The sequence below is a fragment of the Rousettus aegyptiacus genome, unplaced genomic scaffold (assembly GCF_014176215.1).
Source record: "Rousettus aegyptiacus isolate mRouAeg1 unplaced genomic scaffold, mRouAeg1.p scaffold_m13_p_13, whole genome shotgun sequence".
Taxonomy (NCBI): Eukaryota; Metazoa; Chordata; class Mammalia; order Chiroptera; family Pteropodidae; genus Rousettus; species Rousettus aegyptiacus.
The window spans coordinates 68,531,016-68,555,912 of NW_023416288.1; the positions used below are offsets into that span (position 1 = coordinate 68,531,016).

At 34.7% G+C, this 24,897-nt stretch overlaps 1 protein-coding gene across 2 annotated transcripts in view; it reads right to left on the minus strand.

The window, feature by feature from the left end:
- Positions 1 to 7,914: 7,914 nt before the first annotated feature.
- The window catches only part of ING3 (inhibitor of growth family member 3), a 30,452-nt gene continuing 13,469 nt past the window's right edge, over positions 7,915 to 24,897 (minus strand). Inside the window, exons 5-12 of one of the 2 annotated variants that reach the window (XM_016125259.2) lie at positions 19,761 to 19,857; positions 17,885 to 17,956; positions 16,984 to 17,064; positions 16,569 to 16,726; positions 15,669 to 15,862; positions 14,184 to 14,376; positions 12,971 to 13,009; positions 7,915 to 11,451 (exon numbers count right to left, since the gene is read on the minus strand). In XM_016125259.2, coding sequence (XP_015980745.1) covers positions 11,335 to 11,451; positions 12,971 to 13,009; positions 14,184 to 14,376; positions 15,669 to 15,862; positions 16,569 to 16,726; positions 16,984 to 17,064; positions 17,885 to 17,956; positions 19,761 to 19,857 — 951 coding nt within the window. In that variant the 3' untranslated portion in view covers positions 7,915 to 11,334. Of the gene's footprint in view, positions 11,452 to 12,970; positions 13,010 to 14,183; positions 14,377 to 15,668; positions 15,863 to 16,568; positions 16,727 to 16,983; positions 17,104 to 17,884; positions 17,957 to 19,760; positions 19,858 to 24,897 lie in introns of both variants that reach the window. The other variant, XM_016125258.2, reaches the window with a different exon arrangement.

Consider the following 24,897-nt stretch of genomic DNA (forward strand, 5'->3'; position numbering starts at 1 on the left):
CCCGCGGGCACCGCAGCCACACCGGCCGGCGGAGCGGGGCGGAGCTACGGCCCTGGGCTCCTCGGGTCCTCTGGGGGCAGCTGGAGCGCCGCGGTCAGCTCTGGATCGGAAACGGTGGGCTTCCACAGACTGGGAACCGCATTTCTCATCTCCCTCGAAATGTGGCCGCCTCCCCAGAGCTGCAGAATTTTACATTCACATTTGATGTTTGATTTCTTATGTAATTTCTTTTTCTTAACACGACATTGCGAAAACCAATAGCTTTTCGTCAACTGATGACAAAGGTCGAGGGTGACACTAAAGCAGACTTCGTGCGTGAAGTGGGCAGATATTCACTTGAGGGGGTTGTGGTCACTTTTATGGGTGTAAGTGGGTCACGACTACTGTTTGGACCTCAGAACATGCAAGCCTGCTGTATGCACCAGAATAACTGGAAGTGAGCGTTCTACTTCAGTACCTAACTCATATCACAACTGTAATTATTACTCCTTTCCTGGACTAATGGCCGAGTCTTTCAAAGGCTAATTGCCTGACACAGCTCTTATAATGAGTTAGTCGTAGCAGGTATTGGGCAACTTTTGCTCAGTAGAAACGAAAACATAGCAGGCTTTGTCCAGAATTCAACTAAATCTAATGCTATACATACAGACCTCCACAAGGACAGACACTCCTACTAGGGTAATTCTGCGAACCCCATACATTTTTGCTGAGTCAGCTGAAGGACTACCAAGGAGAAAGGCAATCAATCCATCTAGTGCATGATGCTCACCTCTCCCAGCCCCTTGCTTTGTGATCTCTGGATTCCCAGGACTGGTTTAGGTTCACAGGCATTCATCAAAGGCTCTGAATCTCAATAGGTTTTGTAACCTGTTTCTAAACCAAACTTGTTCTTGTGCACTGTTCTCCTGTGAGGCCACGCCCCTAAAGTGATCCCATCCTTTAGGCACGCTCCTGTCAGTCACTTATATTTTGTAAGACGGAGCGCCCCCTGGGGGTGTCCAGCTATTATAGACTCAGAAATGGGCATCTACTATAGTAACTAGTTCCACGGTTCTATGAAACTATTTTAACACCGTATAAACAGATTAATTAATGTTTTACAGAATAACTACTTACCTCAAACCTATATTTATTCCAATTCCTTTCATATTTTCCAGCAGCGTGTTTAATATTAATTTATTTATAGAATCAGGGTCCTCAAACCTATGACAAATGAAGTAGAGAAAAATGAAATGGCATGTTACTTTAAGAGGTCAGGAGAGTTTTAAGAAAAAAATAGCTAAACAATAGTGTTTTGGAAGATAGAGTTTGGGTGGATGCAGTGTGATTTGAGACAGTAGGAATTACAAGATCTCTAAGTTGGAATCGCCCCTGTGTTGATGAGATCCAGGGTGTGGCAAAGTTATTTACTAGGTGAAAAGGAATTAAGATGCAGTTCTTTTAAGGCAAGGAATCTGAAAAACTGCGAGTTTGAGAAACCTAGAGAGCCATTTTAATGCATTATTAAGTTTTTGAGTTTAGGATTCAAAAGAAAGAGTAAATCAGATACTAAAATCATATTGTTTTGGGGCTGAGAGAAAAGACAACAGCATAGATAATTTTAAAGCTAGACTTCAGAACGAGAATCAGAAAGAAGGTAGAAAATTAGTGTTCCAGAAATTATGCTGGCAGACTGAAGAACCCAATTCCCTATTTCAACTACTGAGTCCAAGAGAATGAAAGAAGTTAGCAGATAAGGATGTTTGCAGAAGAGAGATAAGGATTAGTTAGAGTGGGAAAGTGAAAAGAAGAGGTAGAAAAAACATTATAGCAAGAATAAGCACCAGACTCCATAAATAAACTTGACATTAGAGTCAACCCAATCTGGGTATGATCTTGGTGATGTTTTTTATCAAATGTCTTTAAGCATGTGATTTGTAAATGAGGATACTAATGCCTCCTTTGAAGTGTTGTTGGAAATAACTGGATGAAATAGGTATGGGAAGCACCTGGATAGTCTGTGCACATTTGTTGGGAGAATGCATCCTGAATGCATGCCTGTTATGTTTTCCATCCTTAGACTGAGTTCAGTGTGTGTCGACAGACGTAGGAACAGATTATTATTATCAACATAATGGGCTCTTGGAACATAGAAGCACCAACAGCAAACATGAGCACTTAATATTATTTCTCTACCCTTTACTCTGTGAGCTGCAAGTAGGTGGCAGATGCTAGTTTGGATGGGATGAGAGTGAGTCACAGGTCGAGACTACAAGTGGGAGGTTTTGATGCCCAAGCGGTAATGGAAGGCCAAGCAGGAGATGTGTTAGAGTCTGAAGGCATCAGAACAGGGAACAATGAAGACAGACAGTAAGTTGGTTCAGTGAGGGAAGTGGGAGGATAAATGTGCAGTAGAACTAAGAATCTGTGGATTCGAGCAGTGTTTCAGACTGACTGTTTTTATGTATATGGTTTCATAAAGTACTGATTCCACTAAATCGTTTCTGTATCCATGGCCTGTATTCAAGCAGCATCAACCTGGGACCACAGAGTGACAGACTTCTCCAACACGAAATGTACTCTTCTGTCACACGTGTTTCATTTGGGTTTTTGGTATAGAATGAGGATGGAGGGAGAGGATGCATTTAATAATCATTGTTTGAAGAAGGTATTTTCAAAAATTGATTTTATTAATTAATCTGGAGGAATAAAAGTATCCATAACAGAGATGATTTGTGTTACATCAGGAACTTTGGGAAGTAATTTACCTCTTCAAATATTAGCTTCCTCATAAAATAGGGTTATCACTAGATAACCTCAAAGGTCACCTGAGGCTTCAGAGTTCTACTTCCAGGGACACATTTTGATTTGGATTTCCTCTCTGTTACAACCTGGCAGGAAGGCAAAACCTTCAGATTCTCCACCCTCTTGGTTTCCTGCAGGCGAAAGGCTTCCTCTTTTAAGAAGGCTCCTGACCATGATGATATAAAATCCATCTGTAGCTACTAGTGGTGGTGTCATCAATTAAGGGTGCTGTCGGCAATGCCCTGGCACTCACCTTCCTGTACTTCTTCCCTAGAGAATTTGAGTGCCCTCTGCTCAGCTCCTGTCTTATCTAATGCGGACTCTAGAACTTTCCATATTAGCTCTCAACATAAGATGTTTTACATTGTGAATCACATATTGAATCTCCTCTATGTCAAAACATCATCATAGGCATTGTGGAAAACAGAAGACATATGACAAATACTATAAATGACTAAAATATAATAAACACACTGATAAATTGGTCAATGTAGGATAACTTTCTGTAACAAACAACCCAGCAAGCTCAGTATCGATACAATTAAAGCACTCATAATTTTCCAGTGTTTGTCAGTTTCTATTAAAACATTTGGTACCCAGGGGCCTTGACTTTCCACTCTAAAACCTTGGACACCCACAGGGATTGTCTGAATCATATTAGCAGATGAGGAACGAGAAAACAGCATGGAGGATTGTGTGGGAGGTCTTTTGGGGTCAAGCTTCAAATTGGCATATATTCTTTGGCTCACATTCTTTTGGCCAGAGGTCAGTCACATGGACCCCCCTAACTTAAATTGGGCTGGGAAATGAGGATGAGCTCCATGCTCAGAAGAAAAAGGCAATGAGGTTGATAAACATATAGTAGTTCCAGCCACAGCTAAGATAGAGGTAAGTGCTATGAAGGATCAAAATAGGGAATTCACATCTTTTGAGAGGTGATAAGGAAAGCTTCAGAAAAGTGGTCATTTCTTAACTAGGCCCTGAAGAGTCGCAAAGATTTTGACTGCCTCAAAAGGGAAAATAGAGGTTTCTGTCTTAGTGGAAGACCACCAAGGATGAAGCTGGAGAGTTAGGTCCAGATCAAGGATGGTTATACTTCCAAGTTAAAGAGTTGATTTAGCCTTTATCTGTGGACAGTAGAATAAAAAAGGTTTCTTTCCCAGAAGATTTGTTAATAAAGATATCATGATAGCTTTCAGAGGATAGAGTGACCATTATTTACAATTATCTGAGAATACTATTATATTAGCGTTAATTGCGAACTCACAGAGCAAAATCTTTTCTTAGGTAGAATAAGAAAAACAACATGGGTCAAATTCATGTGGTTACTGTCAATGGTGCAACACACACACAAGATTTAATAGAAAAGTCTATATAAGTGTCAGATTCTTGCCTTTGGAGGCCTCCCTGTCCCTTAGGAGGAAAATGCTGTGTGTAGGTAAGGTTTATGCAGACACACATGATTATGCATTGCCCTATATTTTGTGTAAACAGGGAGCATTAGTTTTATCAGGTTTAAGACCATGCATCCTTTCACCTATATTTGGAACTTTACATGTGCCACTCATTACAATGGCACATCAAATGTTCAGTCTACAATCAGGCTCATGTCTGCTTCTTGATATGCTGGAGGAGAGTGAAGAGACATCTTAAAGCAGTTCTGCAAACTTCCTCCAATTTCTAATGCAGTCGACATTTAAACGTGCTTCATTTCTTTTTAACTCAGTTGTGTGGCTTCTCTGAATCATTTCACTTAAGTAGAATCACTTTTTATACAAATCTATGGGTTTCAGTTTAAGGCCACTGAAATTTTTATGATGCTTTCTACACATTTAAAAAAATAAAAGATTTTTCTCTTTCTTTCTAGTGGTTCTAAAACTACTCCAGGCTGTTAAATGGTGAGCAGAATTCGGCAGAGTTCTAGGAGCCGTGCAAAGGATAAAAGGGACAGTGTGCAGGACTTACCTTGGGTATAGAATTTGTTCAATTTACACGTGGAAATAAGATGCTGCAATGAAAATGTTCATTTTTCTACTATCTTTTTCTTGTTTGATGTTTATTTAAGTAGACACATTCTATAGCCTCTTTAAGTTTCTAGATGAACCAACAGTCCAGATAGACCAAATGCTTCAAACTAATGCTTTTCATTTTAAATTGTCCACTAGACCAGTATTTCTGAGCATACAAATCACCTGGAGTTCCCATGTAACAACATTTGATTCTGCCGTTTAAAATGAAACATACAGAAAGTCTTCCCTTAATGTTGTCAATAGGTTCTTGGAAACTGCAATTTTAAGGTAAACAACAATAAATGAAACCAATTTTACCTCAAACACTTCTAATATTAAACATTGAAATAAATATGAACTATAGGTACATTTAAGAAATATTAATAAAAACAAGACAGACAATGATTTTTCAACCTGCTTATTCCAGTTGAGGGTCTCAGGTGGCCAGGGCCTTTCCCGGCCACTCAGGGTACAAAGAAGGCCCCCACCCTACACAGGCACCCTTCCGTCACAGGGCACACTCATATCCACACCTACACTCACTCAGACTGGGGCCATGTGGACACGCCAGTTCACCTCACTTGCACATCTTTGGGATGTGGAAGCTGGAGCATAAGGAGAGAAAACTCACGCAGATGTAGGGAGAATGTGTGAACTCCACGTGAAAACAGTGCCCCTGGCTGGGAATCAATTTTATTTTATTTTTCTCATCAATGTTACAACAAAAAGATGTTGCACAAAACAATGCTATTCGAAGACACGTTGTACGTGCTCCAGTGCTCCTTAATTCTCACCTGGTCACATCACTGATTTTTCACGACTTTCTCTGTTCACAAGCATTTTGAATTTGCTCGTACCAGCACCAAAATTACTTTATTATTTTCTGTACTATATTTACTTACTACTGTACTTACATATCTTTATAGTGTATACTGCTTTATGACAGAAACTATTTTACTCATCTCCATACTCTTGGCATCTAGAAGTGCCTTCTTGCAATTTAAAAATTCATATTTGTTGAGGTCTACACATCATAAATTTAAATACTTTCCATATTATTCCCATTTTTCCCATGAGAAATATTTCACGTCCTGGTAACATTTAACCCAGTGGGACAATTTTGCTTCCCAGAAGACATTGTATAGAGACATATTTGGTTGTCACAAGTTGAGGATTGGGGGGGGCGGGGTGATAACTGATATCTAGTGTGTAGGTACGAGAGATGCCGCTAAACATCCTACAATGTACAGGACAGCTCCTCCACAACAAAGAATCATCCAGAACAAAATGTCAACACTGCCGAGGTTAGAAAACTGAAATTTAACCAAAGAAATTGTTGCAAAATTTTTACACATGGCTAAGATGGTATGTTACTTAAGTTAGTATAGTGATACTTAAGTAGCTTGTGGCAATGACATTGGGTTTTTAATCACTTAACTATACTGTCCCCCCTAAAACAAATGCAACTTTGTGCATTTAATCTCTTTTAAGTCTCTCAAATATGCTTTTAAGATTTGCATCCTTTCTCCTTCTCTTCCTTCCCTCTCTCTCTATATATATATGTGTAAACTTTTAGTCTTTATATAGTTTTTTATATTTATATACATATACACACATCTAAACATATATACACATATATTTACACATACATTCTAAAAGATAGCTAGGAAGAACCACTTCAAGCGGTGAGCAGGCAGGTAGCAGGTATGCAAACATTTAATCCAATGAATTATACTATTTGTTTTATTTTCTTTAGGACAAATTCACACCTTGGCATGAAGCCAGAATTCTTGTTTTTATCAACATATAAAACATGAATAAATTTAGTTTTCTTTTGTTATATCATGATCAACTTATGTTTGTTAACTCAATTAGAAATTGAAGACTTGTCTTCTCTGTAAATGTGCAATATATTCCTTGGAAATGACATTTTAAAAATTCTTGAGAAAGCCACCTAATTTAGCTTCTTTCTTACTTTAAAAAATGTAATCACAGTTCAATCATCCATTTTTATTTTCAGAAAATAAAAGGTATTTTGAAATTGTTACAGCATCAAATTTGCTACCTAAAAAACTGATGTAACAAAGGCTGCCATTCATTCAGCTGACAGTATGACTCTTTGGTCACAGGTATACCACATAAAGTCAAAAGGTTACTCCTATATCTAAACCATATGATCTCTGATATAAAAGCTTAACCTTTTCTGTTTTCAACTAGATAACTGAACTCTTTAAACATTTACAAATGACAACCATTGGTGAAGGGAAAACCCCTTTTGGGACACATGGGAAACCCATTCAAGAAAACAGTTTTGGTCATATTAAAGATACACATATAAATAAATGCTTTATGGATACAAACATAAATTTTGATAAATTCTAATGAGACATACTGGGGAGGTCATAGTAAAACTCTCTACTTACTAGTTATACTATAAGTCGAATCATTTTAATGAACTGATTCATTTATGTTCAGAGTTACTTAGAAATATTTCTGGTTGGCCCCTTGTATTATATTTGATCTAGACAGCTTTTTAAAGTAACTTAGCACCTATTACAATTGTTTGTATTTTAAAGTATCAGCATGGAAGTTCTCTATACTGGAGTAGATGTAACGATGCAAAAAGAATTCAAGTATGGCCTTTGCTTTTCCCTACAAGTCATGTTAAACTTGTGAATGTTTTAAATTAGTTCCTCACTGGAGACTAGCAGTTACACACCTTCCTAAGAAAAACTATTCTCATTAACATAGGGAAGTAGAAACGGGGCATAAACAACAAGCATACACCTTCTCTATCCTCAGTTCCCACACTGGCTTCTGGATTTTAATAAGCAATGGAAAAATGAATGATTATAATGTCTCCTTTGCCAGCAGTGAAGAAGGTAAAAAAACAGCTCTGGATTAACTAAAAACAGAATCATATGGCTTTGAAGAATTTATTAAGGTATTATTAAATTCCTTTCAAATAAACATTTTATTATGCTGAAGTCTCTAATAATTTATTAGTTACGGTATTGACTTACAATGTATACATGGCTTACTATCTTAAAATGTAAATGACAAGAAGGGGACACACTTCTTCCTTGTTCAAACTTCAGTAAACAAAACAATCTGAAGTCAGTTCATCTTTAAATCATTTTAAACTTTATTTCACTGTAGCAGAATCAAATCATGAATAATAGGATTCTGGATCAGAAATTACAATGTTTGAATAATTTAAATTTTATCATCTAAAAGGAAATCTAAAAATCTTGACTAGCAACTCTAATTTGTAGTTTCAAAAACTGGGAGAAAAGATTCACCTTAAAATTATAATTTTTAGCAATTTCCAAGTTATAAACTTTGTGGTCCTTAGTTTATAATTTTAATAATAGGTACTATGATTTCATAAAACTGTTCATTAAAATAATAATTGACATAAATTAAATGTCACCACTGCCATTAAAACAATGCCATGTCACAGTGTAAAATGTTCTTCCTGAACAGACTCTTGCTTCGCTTTCTGGATTCATTCCCTGACCGCATCTCTCTGCCCCATGCCGCTCACTCATTCCAGACTGCTTCCAAGTTCCCAGAATGCAGCTCTTGAACAGTCTTTTCTTAGAAAACCCTCCCTGCTCTATCTGTTTTTAGGTATCAGTTCGAATGAAACCTATGTAGAGTCTCCCAGTGTTCCCCAGAGTGCTCTGTACACCCACCCACTCATTAGAGCATTTATCAAAATATAGCAATTGTTCGTTAACATGTCTGTCCATCCCATTTCCCCCATGAACACACACACACGGACTCACACACACCTCGATCTCTGTATTCTCAACCTTTAGGTGCTTAATGGTTGTAAAATTATAAAATTAAACATTTTTGAGGATACTTTTTCTCTTAAAACCCATCTGTTGACAGATTTCTTTTTAAATACGAGTTGAAGGAAAACATTGCAATGTCTGCACGTTCAGAGTATCTTCCTACCCAAGCATATTAAACGTTTATTTTTATGAGACTGAAATAACTACTTAGATCGAGAAGACCATTTTTGAGGTCTAAGGACAAAGGGTGCTATGTTGCACAAACCTAAGGTTGTTAAAGATCTAAAATCTGTGGAATCTGCTTTAAAGAAAAGAGCAAAACAATTAACTGCCCTTAAAAAGAATGATTATATGTTTATCAAACAGTCAGCTTCATTTAGGCATTTAATTAAGCCATTTATTGCTTCAAGTGTGTCACCATGAACATTTTAATATACACTTCACAGCAGTAAGGCCTCGATTTTCACCATCTATAAATTGTGAATCCACATTTGGATTTTTTTTTGTGCCATCACCAATTGTTACATGAGCTTTGTACAACATAAATTTTGAATGTGTATTTTATAATACCAAAAATGTTCATTATACCCCTTGGTGTATATGTCACAAAGAATATTAATAATTGGCCACATATTTTCTTTTCCCATGAGGTAGTTCCATGTCTGGCTTTATGAGATATTAATAGCTTCCACCCATTACTAAACTGCAAAAAATCTTGGTTTACTTCTTTATACACGCTTCATAAAATATTCAATGTTTGAGTTTAAAATTTGTCAAAATGTTTTCTGAGTGATTTGGTTAAGTAGTGGAATTCACACACTGGAAGGGGTTGTAGCAGCTGGAAATAGGGATGTTCCTAACTCTGACAAGGAACTTTCTCTTAAAATAAGGCTGTACGTAAGGCTTTTTCCTTTGACCAATTCCTATAATACAAATAAGTTTGGAAAAATCATTATATTTAATTAGAACATTAAACAATACCACTAAGCATCTCCAGGCAACATGCTAATAGGCAAGTGAATACTGTTATATATTATTTCTTAAATATTTCTTAAAGGTTTATAAAATCTCCATGAAAAGGTTGAGTATCATGAAATCATAACTATGATATCGTGAGTACCCACAAATGAACCTAACTTAGTTTTATAGGTTGTCCAGTTATAAAATCAGACTGCAGCAGCTCAGAATTGTGGAATGGCAAAGCTGGAAGAGACCTCTGAATCTCCTCTCTAACCCATATCCTTTGGGTAGCATTGCATAGATTTTACAGTTTTCTGAGTAAGTTCTAAGAGGCTCATAAGTGGTTTTGATTAAAGCGGGAATCTCATGGACCCAGTAAGCTTTGATATAAAAGAAATATGACACAATAAGTATTTTAAAAGCTTTAAGAATTTTTCTACTGACCAGACTCGATAGTATACCTTAAATAAAACCTCTTCTATGCAAAATTTATAATTTAAAGAGCACCTACAGAACAAAATCTTAGGAGTGTTTACAGACTTCTGCAGCCAGCATCACCCTGGTTTAATAAGGCCCAGAGTGATTCAAAATTTGAATTAACTGTCATACCAGCATGTGGTAAAATCAAAACTAGAACTGAATTTTAAGTTCAAATCCAGGGGGTCTCTTTACTTAAATTGGTCACACTGCCTCAAGTCAAAACATCTATAACCATCATTTTATTTTATCTGCTGTAATTAGACTTCTTTCATGTCCCTTTGACTGAAGGAAAAGCCAGAGAAATATTCTAGAAAAATACATTTGCATTTCAAATTTACATTAAAAATGTCCTTCCCTTATTTTCACATCACAAATTCCAAGTATTATTAAAGAAATAATACAGATTACACAATTTTCTGTGTCCTGGGCCTCTGTCCTTTTCAGATTATGAAAATTGGAATTAAGAAATTTCCATTATTAAGTGTGTAAAGTATAAATACAAGTAATTTTTTAAAAACTTTATTTTAACACCTAATACAATCCAATTTTAGGGATTACTCGCACAAAAAAATAAACACATTTGGTATAAAAATGTTATCACTTTAACACCCTTCCCCCTCCCACCCTCATGAACTGCACTCTGTCTGGATGCAGAAACATATAGACTAATGGCACAGATTCGTTTTCACCTACAGGAGTTTCTGTTTATGTACCCAGGTACTCTAGAGGACACCAGCCCACTTTATCACATGAACCATTTCCTTCAGCCTGCTGAATTTAGTTTCACAAAGAAACAAAGCTTATTATAAAGGCATTTTAAAAACCATTATCTTAAATTCTTTTTAGAAGCACTTTTTTTTTTTTTGCGACCATTTATATACAGTGTTACATAACAGCTCTGGAGTACAGTACATGCAGCAGAACATACCTGTTGAATATAAAATACTTTTCTTAAAATCTTCATCGTTGGAATTCTTTGAAGTCTAAATTATAGAATGCCCATTAATTTCAGAAAATGGTTAAGGAGTACAAATGTCTGCATATGTCGGCCACTGAAATAATCCAAGGCTAACTGGAATAATATTCATAGCACACCAGAAGTGCATAAATAATTTACTTACATTATTAAAATACAACCCATAAAATTCAAGTTCAAGATCTTACAGGATTGTCTATGGAAATCCTTAAAGTGGTTGCAGGGAAATGCATCGTTCCTTCTTTCTCTTTTCTTCTTTTTTAAAGTCTCATATAAAATGTTTAGTTGAAATTTGTTTCTTCCTTAAATGAAACGACCGCCTTTATTTGTGCCGACTGCCTCTTCTCTTCATTGCAGCCGTGCACTGTGGACAGTACCATTTTCCTTTTGGTGCTTCTGTCAATCCAACACATCCATAATGGAACCATTCTATAGGGCACTAGGAAGCAAAATTACAAAGAAATTGTTTTTACTAATTCTCAAGATTAAGGAGTATATATTAAAATATGCCCAGTAGACAATATTAATTAGATTTATGAAAACAGAATTTTTTGAACTAGATGATTTAAAAACCATATGGTCCGACCGATAAGCTTCAAAGATGAGGAAATAGAGGCACAAGAAAAATTATGGATTTTTGTTAATTCGGAGATTCGTGTAATCTATTCCCACAAGCCAAAATAACCAAAATTCACTAATTTTCATTAACTTGGAGAGTAAATTGGTACCAACTTTCAAAGAGAAGAGAGATGGATCTTTTGTGTAGAATGTAAATATATTTTAAAAGTTTTATTTACTATTCAGCCTTATTTGCTCCCCCTTAGAGTAGAATAAGCTACTTGTAATTAAAGACTAAAGAGACATCCTAGGTTTCTTTTCTGGGTGTGTGTACTTCTAGATATGTAGAGGAAAAATATTCTACTCTCTGATATATTAATTAGGCAGCTGTACACTCCCACAGAAAATCTTAGCATGAGAAGAGTGTAATTGGGAATGAGGGATCAGAGAACGATGGGGCGTTCACAGAAATCTCATTTATCATTTTCAGTCAGTGTCCAGAAGATGGTTTATAGCAGTATTCTTGAAATGGTTGGGCAATACTGTTTTTGTAATAATCACAAACAGCCCATAAGTTAATTTTAAAGAGGGTTTTTCTCTACCTATGTGAACATGTTGCTGGGACCCTGTCAGGTCAGGGAAAGGACAAATTTTAATGGACCAGGCCAACTCTACTCAATATTCAGATTGTTTAAAAATTTTAAACTCTTATTATGAGCCTTAGAGCTCTAACATTACTAGGTAATATTTCTATAGAATTCGGAGTTCTGTTACCACTCTGGAGTAATAGATGGACAAAAGAGGGCTGAGCTGTACGAAAGTAAGGAGGGAATGAAAAATACTAGACGAAAATATTCTGTGCATTTAATAATCTCTCTAACCAAAATTAAGCTTCCTAAAAAGAGGAATTCCTTTCTTTCGAATCTTTATTTTTTTAATTTTAAAATTGGCTCTTATCAGATAACACCTGCAAAGTACAAAACAATGCTCATGGAAAGAAAATAATCGCATATGACATCTTCAACATCCCTACCCTTCACCTGAGCATCATGCTTCTTGAAAGAATGTATCGTCTGCAAGTTCCAATTCTTTACTGTGATAAATGAACTGGATTCTAGTAAACACGATATTCTTTAGCAAAGGGGGAAGAAGGTGTTTCTAAAGTTAACACCTTTGAGAAATATAATCTGCATGTAAACCCATAAAATTAGCTTTAAAAGTTAAAATAGGAAACACTTTAAAGGACACTAACCTATTTTGGAGAATACTCTAGCATTAATATGACATAATTAACATAACTATAAACTGTTTCCTGAGACTGAGAAACACAGTAAATAAAAATATTCAAGTAATAATATTTGATTTTTCTCATTCCTAAATAAAAAAAACTTTATACTTACATCTTGGTTATCACAGCCCACCATCTCACCATAGGATACCTAGTTTAAAAAAATTCAATATTTTATTATGATTATATACTAAGCATCTAAACCCAAATTAATTATTTATGATACTGTTAGAAAACAGAGAAAAATACACTAAGTACAGGGAAGGGTATATAGAATTATACAATTTTATAGATTTTTTCCTAAAAGACTTTTTTTTGGGGACAGGGTGCTGGGGAGATACATAGAAATTATGTGCTCTTTTAAAGCCTGAAAGAACTTACTCTGTAAATTACCTTTGTAATTACCTTTGTCTGTTGGTTCCTCTTGTAAAGATTTTAAGTTTCTTTCTTGGTTATTTACGTACTTAATTTTTTACTTTTTCCTGAATCATGTTAAATCATTTATAGTTTAGCAGTCAATAGTCCATTTCCTTAAAACTTCTAAACTTATTACCTATTATATGTTCTTTCTCATTTTCTTTTTGCTGAACTTTACAGCACAACTTCCTAATTCTTGAATTCATTGAAATTCATTGAACTACCATTGAATGAATTATTTTTCAGACAGAGGGAACTAGATGGCATACTTTCTGATTCTCTGCACAAGAGTGAATAGCTGCCATCTGGTTCCATGCACATGAACAACAACTTCTCTGGGTAACAATTTTGGGGGGACACAGATTTTTCCCTCAAAGCTCTACAGACGTATTTCACCAACTTCTAGTTTTTTATGTTATGGAGGGGAAATCCTGAGTGAAACTGATTTTGTTCTTTCATAGGTTACCTACTTTTACTGCCAAGATATTTATAGAATTTTCTTTTCTTAATCCAGGAATGGAATCGGTCAGTACCTTAATCTTGGACTACCCAGCCTCCAGAACTGTTGAGAAAATAAATTTCTGATCTTTAAACCACCCGGTCTGGGACATTTTGCTAGGACAGCCTAAGCAGACTAAAACAATATGTATGTGGTGTACATAGTGGTAACATATCAAAATGTTTAATTTTACGTTATATCTGAAGACTGAGATCATGGGTGACTTACATGTTTCGTTATATTTTGAATTTGTAACAAACATGTCATTTTTATAAGAAGCTGAAGGAAAATATACCCAAAAATGCAAGGATATTTTAACTGGAGTAAAAATAGCACTTAAAAAAGTGAAATAATTCTTTTTCTTAATTTATTCAGATTATGCTTTTATAGGTATATACCAGACTTTTACCTGATTACAAATGCAATATCGTGGTTCATTTGGGTCATAAGTCCAATCAACCTGACTGTTTGAATCAGATTCTGGTACTACTGTTGTCTGTTGAGCGATTTCCTGTACGACAGTTGATGATGAAGAACATGATGACAAGGAAGAGGAAGAGGAGGAAGATGAGGACTGCTGGCTTGAAGATTTGTTGTTGTTTCTGAAACAAACAGTATCAATTTTATAAGCTCGGCATCCAGAAGTAACCTGAGAATAACTCTTAAATAAATGGCATAAAATGAAATGGCATCAACTGCATAAACGCATGTTTAAGACTAACTTAATCTGAAAAACAGATTAAAAGCACAATTATTTATAACAATGAGCAACATTTTTCATAATGGTTTTTGAGAATTTTTGTTTTCAAAATATTTCAGAATTTTTAAAATAATTTTTTAATCAGTTCCTACTTACCATTGACTTAAACTATAGTTAATACCTTTTAGAATTAGTATTAGTTATGGCTACCTTACATAAATGTATTTTTAAGCAAACTGAATACTCTTCATAAAATCTAAAATACAAATACATACACACAAGCATTTGGTGCAAATGAGATGACCATCAATCAATGTGTGACTACTTACCTGTGTAGAACAGGAAACAAAAGGTTTTAAAATTCACGATTATTTTACTAAAATTCACGATTATTTTACTATTACCTGAATATTAATTAAATTTTAAAAATACAGAAATTTATCATCTGCAGTTACAAAAAATTTGGGTCATTAAGATGAATTAATTTATAAGATATTTAGCACTTTAGTGGTAGTTCTACCTTGATCATTCTTTTAGGGATTTATTCATAAAAACAGAATACATTTAAAAAACCATAATATAATTATTAGGTAACAAAATCTTTTAGCCTAGCATTTGAATATCATTATGTGTGAATGCCTAGAATATGCAGGTACTTAGGACAGATGGTTCCAAATTCTGTTACGTTTTCATACTTAAAACTGATACACTAATTCTAAGAGTGTCATACAAAATCTAAAGATATTTTCGTAATTTTAGTTTTGGGGATATAAGACCAAGAATTAAGACATTTTGTTCTTAACCAAAATGAAGAATCTTATTTTAAAAAATTCCCAGGCTATAACTGATATCTTATGCATTAATTTGCCTTGAAACACATGACAAAATAGGGGTTATATATGAAGAAAGTTTCATAAAATGGTTTATCCTCATGGACAAAAGAAAGTAAGCAGAAGTAATTTATTAACAATCCCAACTTAAGACTCCAGAAAAATTTAAGATTCAACACCTTTTTTAAAGACTTTACCCTTTCAAAGTACAGAAGTGTGAATGAAAATGTCATATCTTCCACCTCTCTAAAGTTCATCCTGATCCATTACAAGCTGCCTTTGTTGAACACATGGAAGCCCAATGGGTTGCCACGGAGACCGCATCTTAGTAAAGGTACAGGGCTACTGTCCTGATAAAACTTACTTGCTCTTTCTCCCACTCCGTGAGTCCGCTGCTGATGAGCTGGCATTCTGTGTCAGTGTTGTCATGAGTGCTGAAGATGACGGATAGCTAGGTGCTTCCCTGGGCATCGAAAATTCCTTTCCCAGCTGAAAGTCATTATTTTTAAATGCTTCATAACTGGCTTTTAAACTTGATGTTCTTCGTCCTTCTTTCATCTTGAATAGACATTCGTTAATAGTATTAATATACAAATATGTAGATTTTCAAGTCTTACTATTTACAGAATTATTTTTATTTAACCAATATTCCTTTATTTTGTTTAAACATTATTTCCATCATTGTAATTTAAGCTATTTTATGTAAAGAATCAGTTTTACAGAGTTATAAAGTAACTACAAGATGGTTAACTAAATGTGGAATAGAGACGAACTGTATGGAAGTGAGTAAATTCAAGGCAAGCTAAGTTCTGAGGCTATAGAAGAAGCCCCGCCACCGGTAGGGAGAAGAAAGCACAGTCCTAGCAGGTGCTAGGATGGTGGATACTTCAAGGTTCTAAATGTGAAACAGAATTTTTGATGTGATTAACAGCGCAGACCCTGGGCAGAGTCTGCCTAGAATTTGATCTTGAACAGTGGGTTAGGTCAAGAACATGGGCATCATGAGCAAATTTGGGGGAGAAGGAATCTGTGTGAGATTGTATGAACCTATTTTTTACTTTTCCTATCAAATGGGTGATTTCTGAATACTCATTTCAATAAATAAAGTGTCAGATATCATAAAACTATGATTTAAAAATAAAACTATACAATTAAAAACTTTTCAATTTTTAAACTATACAATTAAAAAAATGTCTAGTTGTTTCTAATGGAGTTTGCCAATGACAAAGTGAAACATTCTATTTCTAAGCCTTTTCCTTTTCACCTGTGCTGTAGCTTGAACTGCTTGAGCTGCTGCCATGGTAATTGCCCCTGCACCAGTTCCTGAAGATAATGAGCCAATGTTATAGGACGCCAGAGGTTGGGAGGAATTCACACTGTAAGCACTGTTGGAAGAGGCCGTAGAATTATTATTTCGACAACCTGCGTAAAATTAAAGAAGAAATAAAAATGGTTAGAAGAAAACATAACATTAGTGAGTTTAAAATAAATTTCTCTCTCAGCAGGGATATAATCATTAAATTTAAGTTTCATGTCACATTTTTCCTTTTTCTTTTTTCTCTATATGTAGACTTTAACCAGGTCAAGCATCTATATGATTCATTCATTCTGAATGCTTTCATTTCCTCTTTAAAAGAATAAAAAAAAGCAACCAATAATATTTATGATAATAAACTTACCTAGTGTATTTTCCTTAGAGGCATCTGATGTTAAGGTAGATAGAAGAGCTTCAGATTTAAACTTCTTTTCAGGAATATGATCTGTTGTCGTATGGTGAGAAGTTGGATTATATTTCCTTTCTGAATATAAATAAAGAATCCATGTGTTTTTTAAACTTCAGAGAACTATGGACAAGATATAATACTTCCATCTGGTTATAAACTGGTACAGTTATGAACTGAGTTCATCAAATACATTTTCTTAGAAGACAGAACTCGGTGTCACATGTTTTTATTAAAAAGCAGACTGCTCATTTTGAAAAACTTCAGTAGTGAAGTACTGAAGATAACTCATGATGCATCATGGTTCCACTTGTAACATGAGAGAAATTCTGTTTTGAAAACATTATCTACAATTTATATAAGTTTTCAACCAACTTTTCTTTCTTATCAAATTGATTGGTCAAAAAAGTCACAGATAAAGTCAAGAAGCCAGCTAGCTAGCTGCCTGACTAACCAACTTTAATTACATGCCAAACAGTAGCTAGGCACTGGAAAAGCAAGAAGGAAAAAGACAAAGAGCCAACCATCAGGTAGTTTATTGTTTGGTGCAGTTGTAACTGCCTCTAGAGAGAGTAAGGTGTCAGTATGTAGAAAGTATATACTGCTATTAATACCATACATTTTTCCTGTATGAATTCTGGGGAAAACAGACTCTGTATTCTTAAATTAAATATGTTTTTCCCAAATGAAGAAGAGAAGTCTGCCAGTAAGGTCAATAAAAAATACATCTTTCAAAATAAATGGAAAAGATTTTTGTTTCTCAATCAGTTGTGCAGATCTAATAAAAGAGAATATATAGGTAATATACGATGAGTTTTTAATTGTATTTAAAATTTTAGCTGTACTAAACCAAACTTACTTTCCACTGGTGTATGTGAATGAGCATGGTGATTGTTCACTGGCTGTGAAGGAGTATCTAATTCCAAAGATCCTAAAAAAAAAAAAAAAAAGAAAGAAAGAGAAGAACAAAGATACAACTTTACACAGAAACTTTACATGTTAATCAACTATAGGCACTGTGTACCTTTTCCCAGCAGAGGACTAGCAAACTGATGCACATGCCTCTGTTATTTTAGTCAAACACGTTAGAAGGTCACCACTGCCAACTTCACCCTGAACTAATTTCATTCTCTCTCTGAACAACAAATAATTCATTTCTCAATCTTTACTTTATATACAAAACAGCTCAAGGCATGCTGACGTCTAATAAGGGAATTCACAACAGTGAGTATCACATAAATAGATGAATGGATATTATAACCTTATTACTGATAAGATATGAAAAACTCAACCTAGCCTTAGTGAGTTGAAAACCTTTTACAAGAGATCCTAAAGTATTAGGTGATGGAACATTACCATATGAGAGAAAATTCTTTGACAATTAAAATGGCATAAAGTTGTAAAGACTTCCTAAAAGAAGTTAAGGATTTTACTTGTGGAAAATGAAACACTGAATCTCTACTGCCAAGCTTTAAAATACTTTTGAATAAATTTTACGGGTCTATCTTGATCTCTTGAGATGAACTTATGGCAGGGCATAGGGTGGAGCAGTTTTTATAACTTGATCCGATTTAGTTTCACATGTCTGTGTCCTTACAGATGATATTTCATGAACCTTCCTGCAGTCTTAAAAAGGTATAAATTATCATTACTCAAAACTATTATCAGCATTTCAAAAGAAATCAAAGCAGCTATAGGATATTTTATTTTGTCTCCAAATACTTATTATCCTCAGACAGGGTTCCCCTGGAATTAAGGTACCACAAATAAATTAGATGATCATGTAAAGTGTTGGATCTACTTTTGAATACAAAATGTAACTATGGATACCAAGATGGATTTGTGCCTGCCTGCTTTTCTACTTGACCTTTAGTAAGTATATAGAGATATATAACCTAACACTGTAAAGAAACCTTTTATCTATGGGAAGAAGAAATATATACATGCTGTTGCTGTTGAAACGCACCAAGAAAAAAATATGTTTGAACCCTTTAAATAATTCAAGTAGAACTCGGTCATAATGCTATTTTGATCTAACTAACATTTAGTGAGTGCCGATGCTGGGCTTAGCACCACACTATGTGCTTTTACGAACATTACCTGTTTAGGTTGGAAGAAATGCTATATTAGATAAGGAAACAGTTCATGTCTCCATTGTTGCAAAGTCTCCTGAGTTAAATCCAAGAAGTGATAAGGGTAAACAACTGCAGGGGATCAAGTCAAGCCTTGCAAAAAAGCATTAAAATGACTTTTTGCTGATATGGGAAAGTTTAGAAAGACTTTTTTGAGAAAAAGAGAAAGTGTTATGGAACCCATTAAAATCTTTCTTAGTAAAGCTGAGGAAAAGCCTTAAGACCGTTTTTAAAAATAAACATTAACTTTCCTCAAAGCTTAAGTGCATAAAGAGGCAGGTCAAGGACAATACATTTAGTGACAGATGGCTGACTTAGTTCTAGATAGTTATATTTCTTTAAGTCTTTGCTCTTACCACTCATTTTACCAGCATATTAAAAAATGGAAAGGCTTAATATGTTATTCTCATAAGGAGTGAGTAGATAATACTCTATATTATTGCCCTCAGTATCCATGATCCAATCAATTGCACTGCCAGGGTCCAAGCTCCCCAACCCTCCACCGAAGCTCTGGATCTGAGAAGCCTCTGTGGGACAAGTGTCTCTTCAGTGGTTTGCACACATAATGTCCAACATTGATGGAAAACTGTAGATTTTACTTACGCCTCTCTAATATTTCTGTAATTCCAGCATTATCAGCTTCCAGCTCCATTTTAAACTTAGCCAGCTCCTGATCCAGCTTTCTCAAGTGTCGATCTACCTGTTTCAAAGAAGATCAAAGATAACCAACCAAATTTGGGACACTATTAAAGTGTCAGTTTAATGAGGGAACCTAAATCTTTTGTTTCTGTTAGTGAATCAATAAACCCACACCTCTGATTGTTAAACCTATTAAATGAAGATTCTAGGCTAAATAATCTCTGAAGTCCCCTTTTATAAATTTTAAGTTTTAAGAAAACAATTGCAATTCATCAGAAAATGTTCAGAAGTAGGATACAATAAAATAAAACAAAACTGATATTAAGGATTTTAAGGTGCACCGGAGGGCTGGTAACTTCACAGTACGCCCTATGATTACTTTCAGCCTAATCTCCTCTTATAATGAGGTCATCCACACTGCCATCCGCACTGCTGTACCATAATCACTGCTACTTAGAATGAGGAATGAAAGATCCTTAGTCTACAAACAAAGAAGCTACTGTACTCTATACATACATTTCTCTAAGGCAGAAAAGTGGACCATTATACTTATAAACATTTATGTAAAGGGCTGGAACAAAAGGCGTTTTTAGCCAGAAAACTCCATTCCCCAAAAAGCCTGGTTAAAATAGTTTTATTATAAAACTACTGCCCTTGTAAAGGTGGTAAATTTTGTTTTCTCACTCACCTAGAGATATTCTGACTGATGTCAGAAAATGATATGAAACCTCAAACTAGCAACAAGTCTTATTGTATTTTTAAGCTTATTATTTTTTAATACTTTTTCAAATTACTACTTTGAAGTGAAACCAAAAGTCATAAAATCTTTGAAAAATATTCATGTTACATTACTGACATTTTTTCAAACTCTAGTTTCCTACTGGATCACTAGTATAATTAAGAGTAAATTTTTAAAAGTATCATAATGTCTATGATACATTACAAAGGTAAATAATTTAAATAAGACTTTCGATTAAATAATGCATATCTAAAATAAGGGGAAAGAGAAGGAAAGTAGCAAAAGACAATTTGTGTGTGTCAGATGTGAGGTAGTGTGCTTGGTGCATTAGACGGTCTATCTTTTCTAGCCTTGCTTCTAATCTTCTGAGATAGGTTATTACTGTCTCCATCTCATAAGAAGAAACTCAGGCTCATAGGGGTTAAGTAACATACCCCAAATCAACAGCTACTACATTGCAGAAAAGAGATTTAACCCTAATCTATTTGTAATAAGTTGTGTTCCGCCGTTTACTTTTAACGTTGCCCTCTGAACTTGTACATGTGGGAGCCAACTGTTTCTTAACTCAGAGTAACAGAATGCAAATTGAAAAAATAAAATAGGAATATTGTCTTATTATCTGCATTTTATATATTAACAGCAACCATTGGGGTGTTGGTTTATGATATTTTCAATAATTTAAAGCCAAATTTTCCCTTCATCTTCACACATACGATACTTTTCAGAGCTTGGTAGAAGTTGTAATTATAGTATTTAAAATCCTATAGGGTCCATTATGGATGTTTGCTCCTAATCAAAGAACCTGCAGGCAACTGAGCATTCTTTAATGGAACCTCCCTTCCAAACATAAAGAGTGAACACAAATCTCAGTTATTCAAGAGTATCTTTCACATTGTCAAAATTTAATCTCAAGGGAAATCTGAAAAAATACTCATATTTAAACTCCAAGACAAATGAATGCAATAAAAATACTCTACCACCTTTCTGTATTCTATACATACATTTCTCTAAGGCAGAAAAGTGGACCATTATACTTATAAACATTTATGTAAAGGGCTGGAACAAAAGGCGTTTTTACGCCTACAATTATACTACTAATAAATACTGAGTTCCTATTATGTGCTTGGTGCTGAATTCAACACAGGATATGTGAAGTATGAGAGAGAACATCTGCCTTCATAGTAATTAGAATTTAGTTAACATATCGATTTATATAAGATTTTTAATATAATGAAGGTTTAAAGTCTGTGTGTACATATATCTTAGATGTAACAAACATGCAACAGTTGAAAGTAGGTCAGAAGTAGTTAGTGCTTGAAAAAAACAGAACATTGGGCTGGACAGACACAAAGGAAGCATAAACGCATTAGTGAAGAATGGACTGTATACAAATAGATGGGAAAAAAGAAGTAACAATTAAAGAATGTGAAGAGACAGAAAGACAAACAGTATTCCCAGAGGAAAGTAAAGTATGGTGTGACCTGTAATAGGTATAGTATAGAGAAGAAAAAGTGTTAAAATCTCAGATGGGAGGGTGGGGTTAGGGTGAGATGGAGACACTATACACACCCCCTAACTCATTCCACCCCTTACATCTAAGAATTGTTTCACTGTATTAAAGATAGTGCTGATAAGATTTATTACATCTGAAAGCATCAAAAACAAAGATGAGAATTTCCAGTATTAAATAGCTCAGAAAAAGCAACAGAACCTAAAGAATTAATAACCCTAAAAACCAAATTCATAATTACAATAATCAAAGAAAAGCCTTGACCACTGTGGTGGGCAGCTCCTGGTATGTAAAAATGATTATGAACTGATAATAAGCAATCATCAAGCAAGAGATTTTCTGAGATTTGTTGTTGCAAATCAGAAGTTGCAAAGTAAGTTGGCCGCAATACTTAACTTAAGCTATAATCAGGATACTTGAAACAGTATTAAGCGGCCATAGCCAGAGCTTAACTGAACTTGACTGAAACCTATGACGTGCACTGACTCCTCCTATGTGATTCTGAATGCGTAAAGTGCCTGTTCTAGCTGATCACAAAGCAAGAACCTAAGTTACCCGATCTCTGCACAACATCTGACTCCATAAGACTGAGTCACAGTGAGTAGTAAAAGACCCAATTGAGAGATTTTCCATTATCCACAGATTCTTAACATAAGGCTCAAAACAGATTTTATTCTTTTTTATGGCTAATGTTGATTTGTTCCCCACTTAATGTCAATAAACATCAGCCACTAGTTTCCAAAAATCATATCCAATAACCCAATATCATAAATGCTTTAAGTCTATCATCCTTTTCCTGACTTCTTCAGAGACAAAGGAAACTATCAACACTATTTAACATATTTGTTATCATAAATATATTTAAGTCCAAATTAGCCTCTCTGAATGAAACAAAAAAAAAATCCTTGTTCTTTAATATTTTTGCATAGAGTTGTAATCCTTTCCTGTTTTGACTCTCCCAGTGTTCTAATATTCAAATTTTAATGTGTGTCACTGATGGACCCAAAATTCTACAGGATTTGACAAAATCCAGCATCCATTTCTGATAAAAATCTCAGCAAAGTGGGAATAGAGGGAACATGCCTCAATTCAAGGCCATATATAGCAAACCCACAATTAACTTGATCCTCAATGGGGAAAAGCTATGCATTTTGCTTATGATCAGAAACCAGACAAGGATGTCCACTTTCACCATATTTATTCGATATAGTATTAGAAGTCCTAGCCACAGCAATTAGACAAGAAAAAGAAAAGGCATACAAACTGGAAAATAAGAAATGAAACTATTATTTGCAGATGTCAGGATACCATAGAGAACCTAAAGATTCCACCAAAAATTTATTAGGATTAATAAATGAATTCAGAAAAGTAGCAGAATACACAATTAATATTTAGAAAACAGTTGTATTTTTACCCACCAATAACAAGGTATCAGAAAGAGAAATTGAGAAAACAGTCCCATTTACAATAGCATTAAAAATATACCTAGGAATAAATTTATAAGACACTAAAGAAAGAAATTTAAAAAGATACAAATAAATGGAAGGACATACCGTTCTCATGGACAGGGAGAATTAACATCATTACAATGTGCATACTACCCCAGCAATTTATAGATTTAATGCATCCATCTCTATCAAAACACCAATGACATTTTTTCACAAAACTAGAACAAATAATTCTACAACTTGTATGGAAGCACAAAACACCATGAATAGCCACAGCAATCAAGAAAGAACAAAGTTGGTGGTATCGTGCTATCTGATATCAAACAATACTACAAGGCTATTGTAATCAAAATGACATGGTACTGGCATAAAAACAGACACATAGATCAATGGAATAGAATAAAGAGCCCAGAAATAAACCCGCACCTACATGGTCAATTAACCTATGACAAAAGTGGTAAGAATATACAATAGGGTAAAGAGAGTCTATTCAATAAATGGTGTTGGGAAACTGGACAGATACATGCCAAAAAATTGAAACTAGACCACGTTCTTATAACATATACAAGAATAAACTCAAAATGGATTAAAGAGTTAAAGTAAGACCCACAACCATAAAACTTGTAGGAAAAAAATAGGCAGTAAACTCTCTGACATTGCTTAGTAATATTTTTTTCTGATATATCTCCTCAGACTAAGGACATGAAAGAAAAAAAAAAGGGACTTTATCAAACTAAAAAGTTTGTGCATATCAGAGGAAACCATCAACAAAACACAAAGACAAACTCCTTTTTGGGAGAAGATATTTGGCAATGATATATCCGGTAAGGGGTTACTATCCAAATTGTATAAAGAACTCATACAACTTACATCCAAAAAACCAAACAATCCAATTAAAAAATAGGCAAAGGACCTTAATAGACACTTCTCCAAAGAGGACATACAGATGACCAACAGACACATAAAAAGATGCTCAATGTCACTAATCATCAGAGACATGCAAATTAAAACCACAATGAGCTATCACCTCATACCAGTCAGAATGGCTATCATCAATAAATCAACAAACAACAAATGCTGATAAGGATCTGGAGAAAAGAGGAACTTCATGCACTGTCAGTGGGATTGCAAATTGGTGCAGCCACTATGAAAAACAGTATGGAGGTTCCTCAAAAAATGAAAAATAAAACTACTTTATGACCCAGCAATTCCACTTCTGGATATTTATCCAAAGAAATCCAAAACACTAATTTGAAAAGATATATGTATCCCTAAGTTCACTGCAGCATTATTTGCAATAGCCAAGATATGGAAGCAACCTATGTGCCCATCAAGAGATGACTGGATAAAGAAGTGGTACATATATACAATTGAATATTAGCCATAAAAAAGAATAAAATCTTG